The sequence below is a fragment of the Lissotriton vulgaris genome, chromosome 4_1, assembly GCF_964263255.1.
Source record: "Lissotriton vulgaris chromosome 4_1, aLisVul1.2, whole genome shotgun sequence".
NCBI lineage: Eukaryota > Metazoa > Chordata > Amphibia > Caudata > Salamandridae > Lissotriton > Lissotriton vulgaris.
The window spans coordinates 317,506,901-317,522,602 of NC_141691.1; the positions used below are offsets into that span (position 1 = coordinate 317,506,901).

Here is a 15,702-nt window from a genome sequence, read left to right on the forward strand (position 1 = left end):
TCTCCATATTTATGAGGGAAATGGGCCTATACAAACCACATTTCTGTAGCGGCCGCCCCTCTTTGGGTATCACCATGATAGTGGCAGTCCTCAGATCTTCAGGAAGTGCACCCCTTTCCCGCGCCTCGAGATACATCTGCAGGAGATGCGTGCTGAAAAGTGCACCATGCTGTTTAAAAAATTCCAGCGGGAGCCCATTGGGCCCAGCAGATGTCCCTGTTTTCAACTGGCCGATGGCTCCTACAATTTCTTCTTTTGTCAATTTTGCATCCATCACCTGCACGTCATTGGACTCTAGTCAGAAAAGTTGCATAGACTGTAAATATGTGTGGATCTTGTTGGTGCCCGCTAGAGGTCTCTTAGCATAAAAAGCCTCGTGATATCCAGTGAAAGCATGTGCTATTCCATCTGGGGTCTTGTGAACCTGGTCCTCTTCCTTTTCAATTTGGGCTACCCATCAGCTTTCCATCTCTTTCCGGCTGAGCTAGGCAAGCAATCTACCAGCTTTATCACTGGCATCATAGAGTCTCCAATGCATGGCTTGTATCGCGAGTTGCACATCTTTTTTGGCTAGCAAGAGATACTCATGCTGCAAAAGTTTAAGCTGTCTTAACCTGGAGACATCACCTCCTGTGCTGGCTTGAGACTCGGCCTGTAGGAGCCGGATTTCCAATTTCTCTACCTCCTCGGTCTCTTTGCGTTTCTTATGTGCCATAATGTTTTGAGCCCTGTCCTGGAGGATTGCTTTGTAGGCTTCCCACAGACTAATGGCGGAGTCTACCAACCCTACATTTTCCCAGAAATAAAACTCTGTGTCCACTCTAAGCTCCTGGGACACCTGTGGATCTTGTAGTTCCCACCCATTCAACTTCCAGTTTCTATGTTGGTATTGTGACTGCACACCAATTGTTAACCATAGAGGTGAGTGGTCCAAAAGACCCCTCGCTAGGTAATCAATCTTTTGTATTTCCCCTATAGGCCTTGCACTGCCACATACATCCCGTTAGGGTCACTCCAGGTGCATTATGTCCTAAATGCCAGATTTTTCTTAATTAATTTAGCGACCCCTCTTGCCCGGTGGAGAAACCTGCATGCGCCAGAATAGTGTATGGTCAGTGGCCCAAAAAATTACATCTCGTGCCCTTTAATTGTGTTTCCTGTAGGAGGACCACATCCGGTTTCGGCCTTTTACAATATGCGGATACCAGTCCATGTTTTACCTTGTTACCCATCCCATTGACATTCCATGATAGAACTGAATACGGGAATGATTAACTGTCATTCTTGCAACATCTGTATTTCTCCCGCGCCTCTTCCCACTTCGTGCCCTCACTCCCCTGAGTGACCTCAACCGATACATTCTTACGTGACACATTCCTCTTTTTTATCCCCATCCCAAAAAACCATAATGAACTCACCCTTCCATCCCTCCCTCACCCTCACCCCACACTCAGCCCCCACCCAATCGACTCCCCCACGGGTCAACATGACCAACTTTGTCACTGGGATCAAGAGATGTCTGTCACCCACCCCCCTCAACTGTCAAACCTGCAAATTAAATTACTCTAAAATACAAAGCACCAAAAGATAACAAAAAAAAACAAGAAAAGGAAAAAATCCAATTTGAAAAAAGGATATACAGCACACGTAGGGTGGCGTGCAAAGCACTGTCTTTGGACTGTCCGTGTGAGTCTCCCGGCCAGTTCCTGCACATCATTCTTCCCCTGGCAGTTTTTTAATTTTACGATATGCCTCCGGGATAATTTAGAAGATCCTTTGTAAGATGATGTATTCAGTCCCCTGCCTTCGGTCCATTTGAATCGTACATTAAAAGCGGTGGAACACCGATAATTTACCTCACATCAGGAGGATTCCTTTTCCCGCTATCGATACACGGCGCAGAGCGCATTTTTTATCTTCTAAGTTATCCTGGAGGCATATCGTAAAATTAAAAAACTGCCAGGTAACTGGCGGTCTGGAATACTACTAATCAAAATACGATCATAAAGTCCCTTCTTCCAGAATTTTCTCTAAAAAGAAATTTTAACATCGCTACTATAAGAATAGAAGTTGCTGGACTAAAAGTAGAAAACTGCAAAACTTCGACACATCCGAAGTTTCGTGGATGAAGATATATATTAGAAATTGAGATATTATTTATTTCATCTGTTTTAAAAGAAGGATTACTGGCTCCGTATCCTGTTGAGCTGACAACACTTAGAAAGTCTGTAGTACGTGGCTACTCCTGAAGAAGGCGCTGGTCGTCGAAACGCGCGTCGTGAATTGTGCCACTTTTTAATTCATTTCCCAATTCAATAGTCTTTGTATAATTTTGTGACTGATATTTCTTTGTTGAAGTATATTGATATGTTGCTGTAGAAGAATATACTTCTATGTAATATGTATTTTATTTCTTTTAAATGAGAATATTAATAAACTATAGAACGTGAAATACACTTCTTTCTTTCCTCTCTGCGGATTTTCTATATGACAAGCTAACTGTAATTACCTAGGTTGTTGCCTTTCATATGATGGCCAAAATTTCTCCAATTCCGCCAGTAGAGTGAAAAAAACCGCCCACCGCTAACAGATTTCACCCTTGCGTAGGAGTTCACTATAGATTGTGTAGGAGTTTGCTGAAATCAGGATTATTGCAGTCGTAAATAAGATGCATGACTCCAAAATGTTTCTGAATGAGACCTATGTGAATGAAAGAATTTTTTTTATGAGAGTTCAACCCATCATTTTATTTGCCTTCTGCTGGACCCTATCTTTTTTCTGGCTCTAGAACTCTGTGCACTTTAGCCCTGCTAACCAGTGGTAAAATGTCTCTTCTCCCCATTAAACATGGTCATGCTGGCATACCCCTACATAATATATTTAACTAACATATAAGTCCCTAGTGTATATTGCAAAATGTACCCATAGCCAGTAAGTTAAATAATACTCCTGGACTACAGCACCTATTGTACCATCTCCTAAAGGAACAGTGTAAAACATGGCTTCAGGCCAAGCAGTGCCACCTGACTATGGCATGTTAAACACTGTAATACAGCCTGTCAAAATAAACCTTTTTGACAGGTCAAAATCTCCATTCTAAATATTAATGTCACCCCGTGTAGGCAAAGTGCATGGTATTTTGATGTAGGATATGTAAAAAATTTAATGTTAATGTGTTGTTACAGGGACAAGCACTCGCAGGCTATTTTTCACTGTGACAGGTTTGGCTGTCCTATGTAGAAAACCAGGGTACAGATTTTAAAAAAAATATTATATCTCTGGAATGGGAAACTAGAAAAATAATTAACAATTATTTTTGATAGTTATTAAAAATCCTATTTAATGATGAAGTCAGATTTTTTATAAATCTTAAGGAAAAGAAACTTTTAGAAAGTTACCCTGTTCCTGCCTGTAGTTCCAGGAGACTAATTTGCATTTGCTCTCAAATTTATCCCAACAGCCACTGATTAGCATTTGAATAGGTATGGAAAGGGTGGGAAATGCCTCCCTGGAGCAAACAATAAGCTGACCTGAATGGGCATAGATGACTAATTTGAACTCCCCATGTTATGCATGGTGGGAGCGGTGAGCATTCTTATTGACATTGCAGAGTCACTTCCTGCTTGAGTGTTAAATCCTGTTTCACACGTCAGGTGAGTTGACATAGAACACTGGGGGCACACTTGAAAGGAAGGGAAACAGGATACCAAAAACAAGTCTTGTGTTTACTCTGTCAGGTTGCTGAAAAACACTACTTCCCTACTACCGGACATCTGTCTCTGGGTTTATTGTGGGTACAGTGGCAGCCTTAAACTGTTTTTGTGTTTGATGTTGTAGGACACTAGAATTACCATGGTATACTAACCACACACAAACACACAGCTCTCAGACCCAGAGTTCAGTTGGCTGAAGTGAGTAGGGTTTACTCCATTGGTCATGGTCCAAAGGTCAGGGTTGATTGGTCAGGGGTCATTCTCACCAACTAACTCGTGCCAGGCATAAATGTGGCACCTCCAAGCACCCATTTCAGAACATTCCTAGAGTGAAGGAAGAACAGAAGAGGACTGGACCTGCTCTATGCGACATGAGAGGAATCCCTCTTCTACCCAGGACAACTAAGAGGACTCTAAGGGTCATAAGGCTGAACTTCTGTTCAAGATACAGGGATACAACAAGCTACAAGGGGCATTTTCCTTCAATTCTCTAGCTGACCAGTGGCAACTAAACCTGGATTGAAATTTCCCTAACACCCAGTGAGTCTTTAAGTGCCTCCCCTGAGATCCTAAGGGGCTTCCAAAGTGTACACTTGTGGTGAATTGGGATTTGTCAAACCTGGCATCCTTTGACATGGTTTCTCCTGAATTTTTGCATTTGGACCTCCTGTTTTTACTGTTTTACTGACTTGGTTTTTGATGGTTTTAGGAGTCTGAGCACGTTACCACTGCTAGCCAGTGCTAAAGGGCAGGTGCTCTTAGCTTAAAACATGGTAACCACAATTGGCATATCTAATTTACTTCTAAGACCCTAGTAAAGTGCACTACATGAGCCCAGGACCTGTAAATCAGTAGGCCTGCAGCATTGATTGTGCTATCCACTTAAGTACCACTTTACACATGTCTCAGGCCTGCCACTGCAGAGCCTGTGTGTGCTGGCAAGTTAGCCTCCTTGCCAGGCCGAAAACATCCTTTTTATTACATATAGTTCAGCTTTAAGGTAGGCCCTGGACACACCATGGGCAGGGAGAAGTGTATTTAGAAACATAGGACATGTACTTTTAGGTTTCTCGTGCCCTGGCAGCCAAATACTTTTACTTTTATTTTTCAGTATGGCAAGGCCTATCTCTCACAAAGAATAACATTGGGATTGCCTTATTGAAAATTATAAGGATAGTTTCCATTGGAAAAGAGATAGGACCCCCAAATGTAGTGTCTCTGGAATCACAATTTGACATTTTCTTACTGTAACCATTTGGTGCCTAGTGCCTGTCTCTGGAATAAACGTCTGGGGTGGGTGACAGCTGGCTTCCTGCATTTGTTCTAGGAAGACACACACATAAAGCAAGGATAGGTATAACTGTGTGTCCATCTGCATGCCGATGTTTTTTTTGGAGAAGGGTGAAAAGGAGGAGATAACACTTACACCTGAAAGGGTTGAGTCCTGTCCCTACCCAAAGGCTGTATACTCCGCTGTAGTGAGTCTGGAGCCAGGGCAAGAAAGTAGGGGACTCTGTGCACTTCAAAGCATCTCTTTGAAGTCTCCCCCACTTCAAAGGCCCAACTGGGAATAAGTACTCGACCTCTGATGCCACCAAATCAGAACACTTCTGGAACTGAGGATATTCTACCAGGAGGGTCTGCTGTGTCAACCTGCTGCTTCTTGCCTGGGAGTTAGAAGGACAGGCCCGAAATCTCTTCAGCTCAAAACCAAAGCATCTCCATGGGCTTTTTGGCTTGTCTCCTGTTTCTGAAGTCTCATGGATATCAAAGATTTCTCTTTTCAACCTGCCAACATGGACTCTGCCTGCTGTGAGTCCTGCTCTGTCAAGTGGTGCCAATCCAGTCCTGGGCCCTTGGGATTGAGCTCAAAGTGATTTAGTGACTTTGATGGTTCACCCTGACAAGCATTGTGATTATCTCTTGATGAGCAGTCACCCCTCCAAAAAAGAATCTAATTTCTTACACTGTGGATATTTGCTTACACCACATACAAATTTAATCTTAACATTTGTTGAGTATGAAACTGCAGACATTCTGGTGCACATTTACATCATTGTTGCTCTGCGAAGTTGCTCATGTGTGACAAGGTTGTGTGATGGCTTGTTTTAATGTTGGAAAGCTATCACCCAGAATTTAGCAAAATGTAGTACTGGTAAGCTTGATTACAGAAATGTAGTAAAACCTGCAGTGGTTTTAAGTGGTTGCTTCAACATGCTGCAACCACTCCAACAGAAAATATTTAAGAGAACTGTAGTCATATTTATGTTAATCCGTGATATCCATGGCCTATTATGCATGCAGATGTTGCAATGTTTGCAGTTAAACTACTCAAGCTGCAGTTTAAAACAGGTAGCAGATTCATTTGAATCTATAGAAATAATAAATGCATTGTGCTGCAGTAATACATATATTCTTTAAATTAATGTACCTGGTTGCTTTGCTTGCTCAATCTGTTTGTTACTGTTGGAAACTGGATAACCCTGCATTAAAACAAACAATAATGTGAGACACATGGAGCATATTTTATTACAAAATACCTCTAAAAGAAAGTCACCTCATTTACATTTTACACTTTAGATGTACCTGCCCACTCTGGTGGGCTTCACTGTGTTGCACCAATGACATCCCCACAGACAGATTCTGTTGTCTATCCCAGCCACACTCTGCATGTTATAAAATGAACAAATGACTTACCATTAATCTTCATTACCCCTAAGATAGCCCTCCTCATCCTAGCCCTTATGTATTATCAGTCCCCCCTCCCTACAGAAAAGCTACCAAGCGGCCTTTTATTTTTATCAAACTAGCTCAACCAATGAGTATAAAGGACCCTCCCCTTCACCTCACACTTACTGTGAATATCAAAGCCACATATAATTTGCCTCAAGAAGGGAGTGTGAGAGGGTTGTTGTTAGGAAGAGGAGGGCTATCCTAGGGGTAATGAAGATTGCAGGTAAGTTCATTACCCCAACGTCTTTTATTCTCCTCATCCTAGTCTTTACATATGAGGATGTGTCCAAGCACTCAATACACTGACACAATTTTATGATGCAGACCCATGCAACAACAATTTATTTAATTGCTGTGTTTAACACTGGGTAACCAGAACTATCCAAATCTTTGAAAGACAAATCCAATTTGTAGTGAAACAAAAAGGTATGATATGAGGTAAATGTAGTTGCTCTATAAATCTCATGTAGTAATAAACCACCTCGCCTCTGTCCATGATGCCGCCACTGTTCGTGTTGACCTTGCTAACACATTGCCAGGTAACTTCAAACCCACTGCAATGTAGGGTTTGAAAATACCTTGTTTTGCTCATCGACTGATGATGGCCGTGGAGCCTTTCTTTACCTTACAGGCCAAACCATAAGAGACAAAAAGAGAATCTGAGGTTCTGAATGGTTTTGTTCACTCTAGCTGCATCAGTAATGTCCTTCATACATCTAAAGAAGATGGAATGTTATCAGAAGCATCAAAAACTGGAAGTTCAATCTCCTGATTAGTATGAAAGGCAAATTGGAATTTTGGCTTAAAATTTGCATTAGGTCGCAACACATCTTTATCTGGAGAAATTTGACATATGGGAAAGTGTATGAAAGCAAAGGTAACTCACGCCTTCATCTTGCAGAGGCTAATAGCAATCAAAAACGCAACTTTAGCTGACATCGAAAAAATATCAGCATGCTCTAATGGCTCAAATGGATCCTTCTGCAAAACCTCTGGTACAGCAGAAAGATCCCAAGAAGGAATCGGAGCAGGCACTACTGTTTGTTGTATCTGAAGCTCTTGAGAACCTTTTTAACCAAAAGGGGACACTGAATGGGCTGCCTTGTGACTCTCTACAAGACTTGATTACTGCCCCCTGGGAATTTAAAGAGGATGGAGACAACCCTTTGCAGTCATCACTTATTAAATCCAAAATGTTAAAAGGTTTGCCCATAACTGGGTAAACTCCCATCACTGTACTCCAATAACAAAAGTAAGGTAGAAGATTCCTTTGCTGACTGAATATGCCACCTATCTGGATCACCCTATCTCCTCTAAGCCAGCCCTCTCAACTTTCAAGCTGTTCATTTTTCCATATGAATTTGAGTGAATGTTAACAGAGGAAATTGAAGGGGTCTCAAAGAAAAGAGATGATGCAGAGGAGGTTCTATGGAAAACCTGGACAACAGAGGAAACCATGGACGTCTCTGCCAGTATGGGGCTGTGAGGATTACCACTATGCTCTCCCTCTAAATCCTCTGAAACATCTTCTGAAGACGGGGAAATGGAGGGAAGGCTGAGGCATCTATTCCCACGACTTCTTGGTACAAAACTTTGGAATAAGAGCATTGGGTGGGGATGCAAAGAGATCCACATTGACATGCCACTAGGTGAAACACCTGCAGACTGAGTTGAAAATGGAATAATGATGACATTGGACAGCTCGAATTGACAGTATATTCTACTCTCTCCACATTAGCATATAGTTGGCAAGATATGCCAGCATGTCGGATTGTGTGTCCCCTTGTCTGTTTATCTATGTCTTGGTTACTTAATTGTTTGTTCCTTATTAGAACTGGTTTGTTGCAGAGAAGCAAGACAAATGTCACTAAAGCATTTCCTATCGCTGCTTACTCACTCCAATTCAATGAGTTGTCTGTTTCCATGAGTAGCCAAATGCCTTGGGCTTCCTGATCTACCATTGTTCTCCCCATCCCCAATGACTGGCACCTGGTGTTTATAAGTAGTGGATCAATTGTCTAACTCAAGCTGCAGACTGATGAAGCAGTTCCTGGATGCAGCAGTGTAGAGTTAACATTCTCTCCTCTGGAACAAACACTACTGCCACGTTTGAGTAGAAAAGTGCATCCATGAACTGTCTGTCTGGACAGAAGTCAGGACTTGTCTTTGTTTAATATCAACCCCAGAGAGGAGAGAACCTGGATGGTTTGATTAGCATGCTTCTCAGCCTTGGAAAAAAGAAGAAACAACAATAAATCAATCATCTAGGTATGAAAAGATATGTACCCCAACTATTTGTAAGTGAGCCACAACCAGAGATGGTACCCTGTCAAAGACCCTCGGGGAGGATGAGCGTCTGAGCAGCAGGACAATGAAGTGAAGAAGCATTTGAAAATCCTCGTGAATGGGAATGTGAAAGTATGCATTCTGCAAGTCTATTCAGACCATCTAATCACTTTAAGAGATTGATGGGATTATCTGCTGGAGAGTGACCATTTTGAATGTCACATGCTTGACATACTTGCTGAGTTTCTTCAAATCCAACACTGGACGAAATCTGGCATCTCTTTTTGGTTCCATTAAAAGTATTCAATAGAAACCGTGCTGATGCAGGTGTTCCGATACCCTGATGATTGCATTTTTTTCAGGAAAGTTGTCACTCCCTGTTGTATCACTTCTAATTTCAATTGATCATTAGGTAGTCGGGTTCGAACAAAATATTTTCTTTAGGGGGTTTCACAAATTGGATTCGAACCTGTGATAAACAATGTCCAGAACCCACTTATTTGTTATTAAAGAATGCCAGGAATGGGAAAAGAGGCTTATTCTTCTTCCCATGGCATCTGATCGATTGTGATTTATTGAGCTGATACAGCCACTGGGATTATAATTGCAGTCAGGATTTTCCTCATACACAGCTCCCCGACCATGAGCCTGGCCTCGAAAGGTCTGTTTATTTTTGAAGGCCTGACTACATTTCTTGTGAAGAAAAGGTTTCTTTGTAGGGTATGTTCTAAAAGGTTCCAACACTTTCTTGTTTTTCAGCTGCCTTCTTGACCAAATCATCTAGCTGTGATGAGAACCACTTACATCCTGTAAAGGGCAAACTGAGAATCAGGGATTTTTGCAACTGGTCTAATTTCCACCATTTTAGCCACAATTGATGACGCGCTGCAATGGAAGCCCCCGCTTCTGTTGCTAAGGACCACAAGAAATCTAATAATGTAACAGAAATAAAGTCATAGAGCTCTAATTTAACCTCAAGATCCATGGAATCTTTCTATTTACGCATAGCTTTAAACAATAATTGGAAGTCTTTTAACACAATTTGTGAGGTCTGCCTAGGCTGCCGCCCTCAGTGAAAACTGAGAGGCTGCATAGGACCTCTTCAATGATGTTTCAACTTTGTTAGCATATGGATTCAATAAACATGCTTATTCGGAAGCCTAAGAAGACAGGGAAGTATTTGATAATATTGAGTAGACTTTCGGTATCTGTGGACATTTTTCCTCAAAGGACTTCAAAAAAGCATGGAAAGTTAGGCTTATCAATTTCTTTCCACTCCGTGAGATACATAGTCTCCACCACCTCATGAATAGGGAGATCATCGTCTGCTGGAGTTTTGAATTGAGTAATTCATCTAACTCTCAACTCGTTACTGTGTGAACAGCGCACTTCAAGGACGCGCTCACCGTTCTAGGAGAGAGACTACCCCGGACCTCGCCGCACCCGCTCCGCGGGTGCCGCATCGCTGTTGGACGCTGCAAGGGGCATCCGCCCAAGTCCTTGCTCGAAGCTTGCTGGTCAGTGGTAGAGGGCTGCAGGGCTGCGAGCGTCAGGGACTCCATCACCCAGGAGTCCCTGCCAGACCGGTATCAACTTCCGGTCCGCTCTCCCTGGCGGCCGCCCACTGAAAGACCTTAAAATCGTCAATTTCCCCCAGCACCAGTGGGACACTCGTTACTGTGTGAACAGCGCACTTCAAGGACGCGCTCACCGTTCTAGGAGAGAGACTACCCCGGACCTCGCCGCACCCGCTCCGCGGGTGCCGCATCGCTGTTGGACGCTGCAAGGGGCATCCGCCCAAGTCCTTGCTCGAAGCTTGCTGGTCAGTGGTAGAGGGCTGCAGGGCTGCGAGCGTCAGGGACTCCATCACCCAGGAGTCCCTGCCAGACCGGTATCAACTTCCGGTCCGCTCTCCCTGGCGGCCGCCCACTGAAAGACCTTAAAATCGTCAATTTCCCCCAGCACCAGTGGGACACTCGTTACTGTGTGAACAGCGCACTTCAAGGACGCGCTCACCGTTCTAGGAGAGAGACTACCCCGGACCTCGCCGCACCCGCTCCGCGGGTGCCGCATCGCTGTTGGACGCTGCAAGGGGCATCCGCCCAAGTCCTTGCTCGAAGCTTGCTGGTCAGTGGTAGAGGGCTGCAGGGCTGCGAGCGTCAGGGACTCCATCACCCAGGAGTCCCTGCCAGACCGGTATCAACTTCCGGTCCGCTCTCCCTGGCGGCCGCCCACTGAAAGACCTTAAAATCGTCAATTTCCCCCAGCACCAGTGGGACACTCGTTACTGTGTGAACAGCGCACTTCAAGGACGCGCTCACCGTTCTAGGAGAGAGACTACCCCGGACCTCGCCGCACCCGCTCCGCGGGTGCCGCATCGCTGTTGGACGCTGCAAGGGGCATCCGCCCAAGTCCTTGCTCGAAGCTTGCTGGTCAGTGGTAGAGGGCTGCAGGGCTGCGAGCGTCAGGGACTCCATCACCCAGGAGTCCCTGCCAGACCGGTATCAACTTCCGGTCCGCTCTCCCTGGCGGCCGCCCACTGAAAGACCTTAAAATCGTCAATTTCCCCCAGCACCAGTGGGACACTCGTTACTGTGTGAACAGCGCACTTCAAGGACGCGCTCACCGTTCTAGGAGAGAGACTACCCCGGACCTCGCCGCACCCGCTCCGCGGGTGCCGCATCGCTGTTGGACGCTGCAAGGGGCATCCGCCCAAGTCCTTGCTCGAAGCTTGCTGGTCAGTGGTAGAGGGCTGCAGGGCTGCGAGCGTCAGGGACTCCATCACCCAGGAGTCCCTGCCAGACCGGTATCAACTTCCGGTCCGCTCTCCCTGGCGGCCGCCCACTGAAAGACCTTAAAATCGTCAATTTCCCCCAGCACCAGTGGGACACTCGTTACTGTGTGAACAGCGCACTTCAAGGACGCGCTCACCGTTCTAGGAGAGAGACTACCCCGGACCTCGCCGCACCCGCTCCGCGGGTGCCGCATCGCTGTTGGACGCTGCAAGGGGCATCCGCCCAAGTCCTTGCTCGAAGCTTGCTGGTCAGTGGTAGAGGGCTGCAGGGCTGCGAGCGTCAGGGACTCCATCACCCAGGAGTCCCTGCCAGACCGGTATCAACTTCCGGTCCGCTCTCCCTGGCGGCCGCCCACTGAAAGACCTTAAAATCGTCAATTTCCCCCAGCACCAGTGGGACACTCGTTACTGTGTGAACAGCGCACTTCAAGGACGCGCTCACCGTTCTAGGAGAGAGACTACCCCGGACCTCGCCGCACCCGCTCCGCGGGTGCCGCATCGCTGTTGGACGCTGCAAGGGGCATCCGCCCAAGTCCTTGCTCGAAGCTTGCTGGTCAGTGGTAGAGGGCTGCAGGGCTGCGAGCGTCAGGGACTCCATCACCCAGGAGTCCCTGCCAGACCGGTATCAACTTCCGGTCCGCTCTCCCTGGCGGCCGCCCACTGAAAGACCTTAAAATCGTCAATTTCCCCCAGCACCAGTGGGACACTCGTTACTGTGTGAACAGCGCACTTCAAGGACGCGCTCACCGTTCTAGGAGAGAGACTACCCCGGACCTCGCCGCACCCGCTCCGCGGGTGCCGCATCGCTGTTGGACGCTGCAAGGGGCATCCGCCCAAGTCCTTGCTCGAAGCTTGCTGGTCAGTGGTAGAGGGCTGCAGGGCTGCGAGCGTCAGGGACTCCATCACCCAGGAGTCCCTGCCAGACCGGTATCAACTTCCGGTCCGCTCTCCCTGGCGGCCGCCCACTGAAAGACCTTAAAATCGTCAATTTCCCCCAGCACCAGTGGGACACTCGTTACTGTGTGAACAGCGCACTTCAAGGACGCGCTCACCGTTCTAGGAGAGAGACTACCCCGGACCTCGCCGCACCCGCTCCGCGGGTGCCGCATCGCTGTTGGACGCTGCAAGGGGCATCCGCCCAAGTCCTTGCTCGAAGCTTGCTGGTCAGTGGTAGAGGGCTGCAGGGCTGCGAGCGTCAGGGACTCCATCACCCAGGAGTCCCTGCCAGACCGGTATCAACTTCCGGTCCGCTCTCCCTGGCGGCCGCCCACTGAAAGACCTTAAAATCGTCAATTTCCCCCAGCACCAGTGGGACACTCGTTACTGTGTGAACAGCGCACTTCAAGGACGCGCTCACCGTTCTAGGAGAGAGACTACCCCGGACCTCGCCGCACCCGCTCCGCGGGTGCCGCATCGCTGTTGGACGCTGCAAGGGGCATCCGCCCAAGTCCTTGCTCGAAGCTTGCTGGTCAGTGGTAGAGGGCTGCAGGGCTGCGAGCGTCAGGGACTCCATCACCCAGGAGTCCCTGCCAGACCGGTATCAACTTCCGGTCCGCTCTCCCTGGCGGCCGCCCACTGAAAGACCTTAAAATCGTCAATTTCCCCCAGCACCAGTGGGACACTCGTTACTGTGTGAACAGCGCACTTCAAGGACGCGCTCACCGTTCTAGGAGAGAGACTACCCCGGACCTCGCCGCACCCGCTCCGCGGGTGCCGCATCGCTGTTGGACGCTGCAAGGGGCATCCGCCCAAGTCCTTGCTCGAAGCTTGCTGGTCAGTGGTAGAGGGCTGCAGGGCTGCGAGCGTCAGGGACTCCATCACCCAGGAGTCCCTGCCAGACCGGTATCAACTTCCGGTCCGCTCTCCCTGGCGGCCGCCCACTGAAAGACCTTAAAATCGTCAATTTCCCCCAGCACCAGTGGGACACTCGTTACTGTGTGAACAGCGCACTTCAAGGACGCGCTCACCGTTCTAGGAGAGAGACTACCCCGGACCTCGCCGCACCCGCTCCGCGGGTGCCGCATCGCTGTTGGACGCTGCAAGGGGCATCCGCCCAAGTCCTTGCTCGAAGCTTGCTGGTCAGTGGTAGAGGGCTGCAGGGCTGCGAGCGTCAGGGACTCCATCACCCAGGAGTCCCTGCCAGACCGGGATCAACTTCCGGTCCGCTCTCCCTGGCGGCCCGCCCACTTCCCTGTACACGGGTATAACTTCGCCCAACCTTCCCGCAGCGCGGGACGCAGCCCGGAGCAAAGACCGGGCTAAGAGCGGGCCGTTTGAGGCCGTTCGAGGACGGCAGCGGACGGCCCCGGCCCCAAACCCCTGGACTGCCGTGCTACAAGTAAGATAGGCATACTTGTGTCTGGGCTCCCGAATAATCGTCCAGTCTTCTGGGCGGATTTTCTAGCGACAATTCCAGTTATATAAAGTGTGTACTTAGGTCCGACTATTGTAGTTGGTGTTAGCCCGGAAATCATGGCTTTGAGATCTGGTAAAACTCGTAATGTCCAAATTCAAACACCCACAGGAGTGGTATCAGGCCCATTAGACGCTTTTATCACACGAGCCACGGGTATCCTTGAAAAGGAAATTGCAATGGTGGAAAAGCGTCTTTCCTTAGATTTGGTCAGTGGCAAACGTTCTTCGTTAGGTAGGTTGGCCAAGATCCCCAGCCCCGTGTCATCTGCACAAGCACACGCAGCTTTTAACTGTATACACCAAGACACCACGGAAGCTATTGTTCACTTGGATAGCGAGGAGATAGATCCACCCGCTCACACTACACACTTTCCCAAACATCCCCTGGACGACCATGAAGTATCAGGAGATCTTGGAACCCAGGATAGTCATTACATCAAACAAAGCTCAGATTCTGTCGACTTATCCCCTGACCCTCCCAAAGTAGATCCCGACGCCCCAGTCCACACGGATTCTACAGGTATAGACAAGGGTTCAAGGAAAAGAAAACAAGACTCCAGTTCCAAGGGAGGGAGAGAATCTAAGATGCCGAAATTAAAAGACCCCGCTGGCAATCCCACACTAGGGCTAGACCATCCAAGCGGAAATCAATGCACAAATGCTCTGACTAACACCTTATGCCCCTCCCTTATTTCCCTAGGCTCCTCAAACCCATGTCCAACATGTTTAAGCAGTGATGATTCTTTGCTGGCAAAGATGGAGGCTTTAATAAAAAACCTCCTTTCACCTGTTTTGGAGAGGACCAGACTAATGACACTGCAAATAAACTCTCTGGAGGCCGTAGTAAATGCGAACTCCGCTATATTATTGTCTTTGTCAGACATAGATTCCGGGTCAGCTAAATCTTCCCTACCATCTGTAGCCTCAAATACAACCAACATTCCATTTAGTCTCGCTGTTAACAATCATAATCCACCAGGGCCAGTAGTAGACAATCCCAACACCAATAAAGGGGGAGCTCACAAAAATTCCCCAAATAAGGTATCAAAGGCTGTGCCCCAACGTTCAAACACGACAAAACCTACGATGAATAAAACCCCCGCTAGACGCCAATCTACCAAACCACCCCCCCAGGTAAAACCTAATACTGTTTCCCAGAGTGTCCCTACTAATAGGCACCCAGCGATCCATGGAAATAATTTAAATCCCCCGGCAAAGAAGCAACCCAGGCATACTACGCCGCGGGTTGATATCCCTATTGAGGCAACACCGTATACCATGGTGCTGACTGGTGTTGCCCCACTACCATCTGGCAAAAGGGAGACCCATGATGACCTGCGTAACAAGGTTATCTTTTGGCTGAATAAATATAGACCCCTGCCTCCATCCTCGCCAACAGAAATACTATTCGTAAGAAGGGTTGACTGGGTGGGTCAGAGCACCAAGGATTTGGAGGGTGATTGTATTTTAATATCGTTCAGGGACTCCTGGGTAGTGGACACAATCTGTCGTGAAGCTAGGTTTGCCAGGCAGGGGGATGTTCAAACGTTAGACCTCTCCTATTTCTATCCTCAAAGACAGGCTCACTCACAAAGGGCCCCCAAACAGGGTCGTACCATCACTAAGAACTACCCTATGACACCGCACCTACCAATCTTCCCACCTTTATTTAACCGCTTCGGTCCACTGTCTGATTTGGAGGCCATTGATTGACTCCACAAATCACCCCTAACATTCGATCCCGCTGAAATGGCCCCCTCT

The 15,702-nt window shown here is 47.5% G+C and overlaps 1 protein-coding gene across 2 annotated transcripts in view; it reads right to left on the reverse strand.

Moving 5' to 3' along the window:
- ADGRG4 (adhesion G protein-coupled receptor G4) overlaps nt 1–15,702 on the reverse strand; it is a 1,454,718-nt gene that overhangs the window by 972,433 nt on the left and 466,583 nt on the right. For both annotated transcript variants that reach the window (XM_086918649.1, XM_086918650.1), the window contains exon 9: nt 6,145–6,196. In XM_086918649.1, the coding sequence (XP_086774775.1) occupies nt 6,145–6,196 (52 nt within the window). The remainder of the gene's footprint in view (nt 1–6,144; nt 6,197–15,702) is intronic.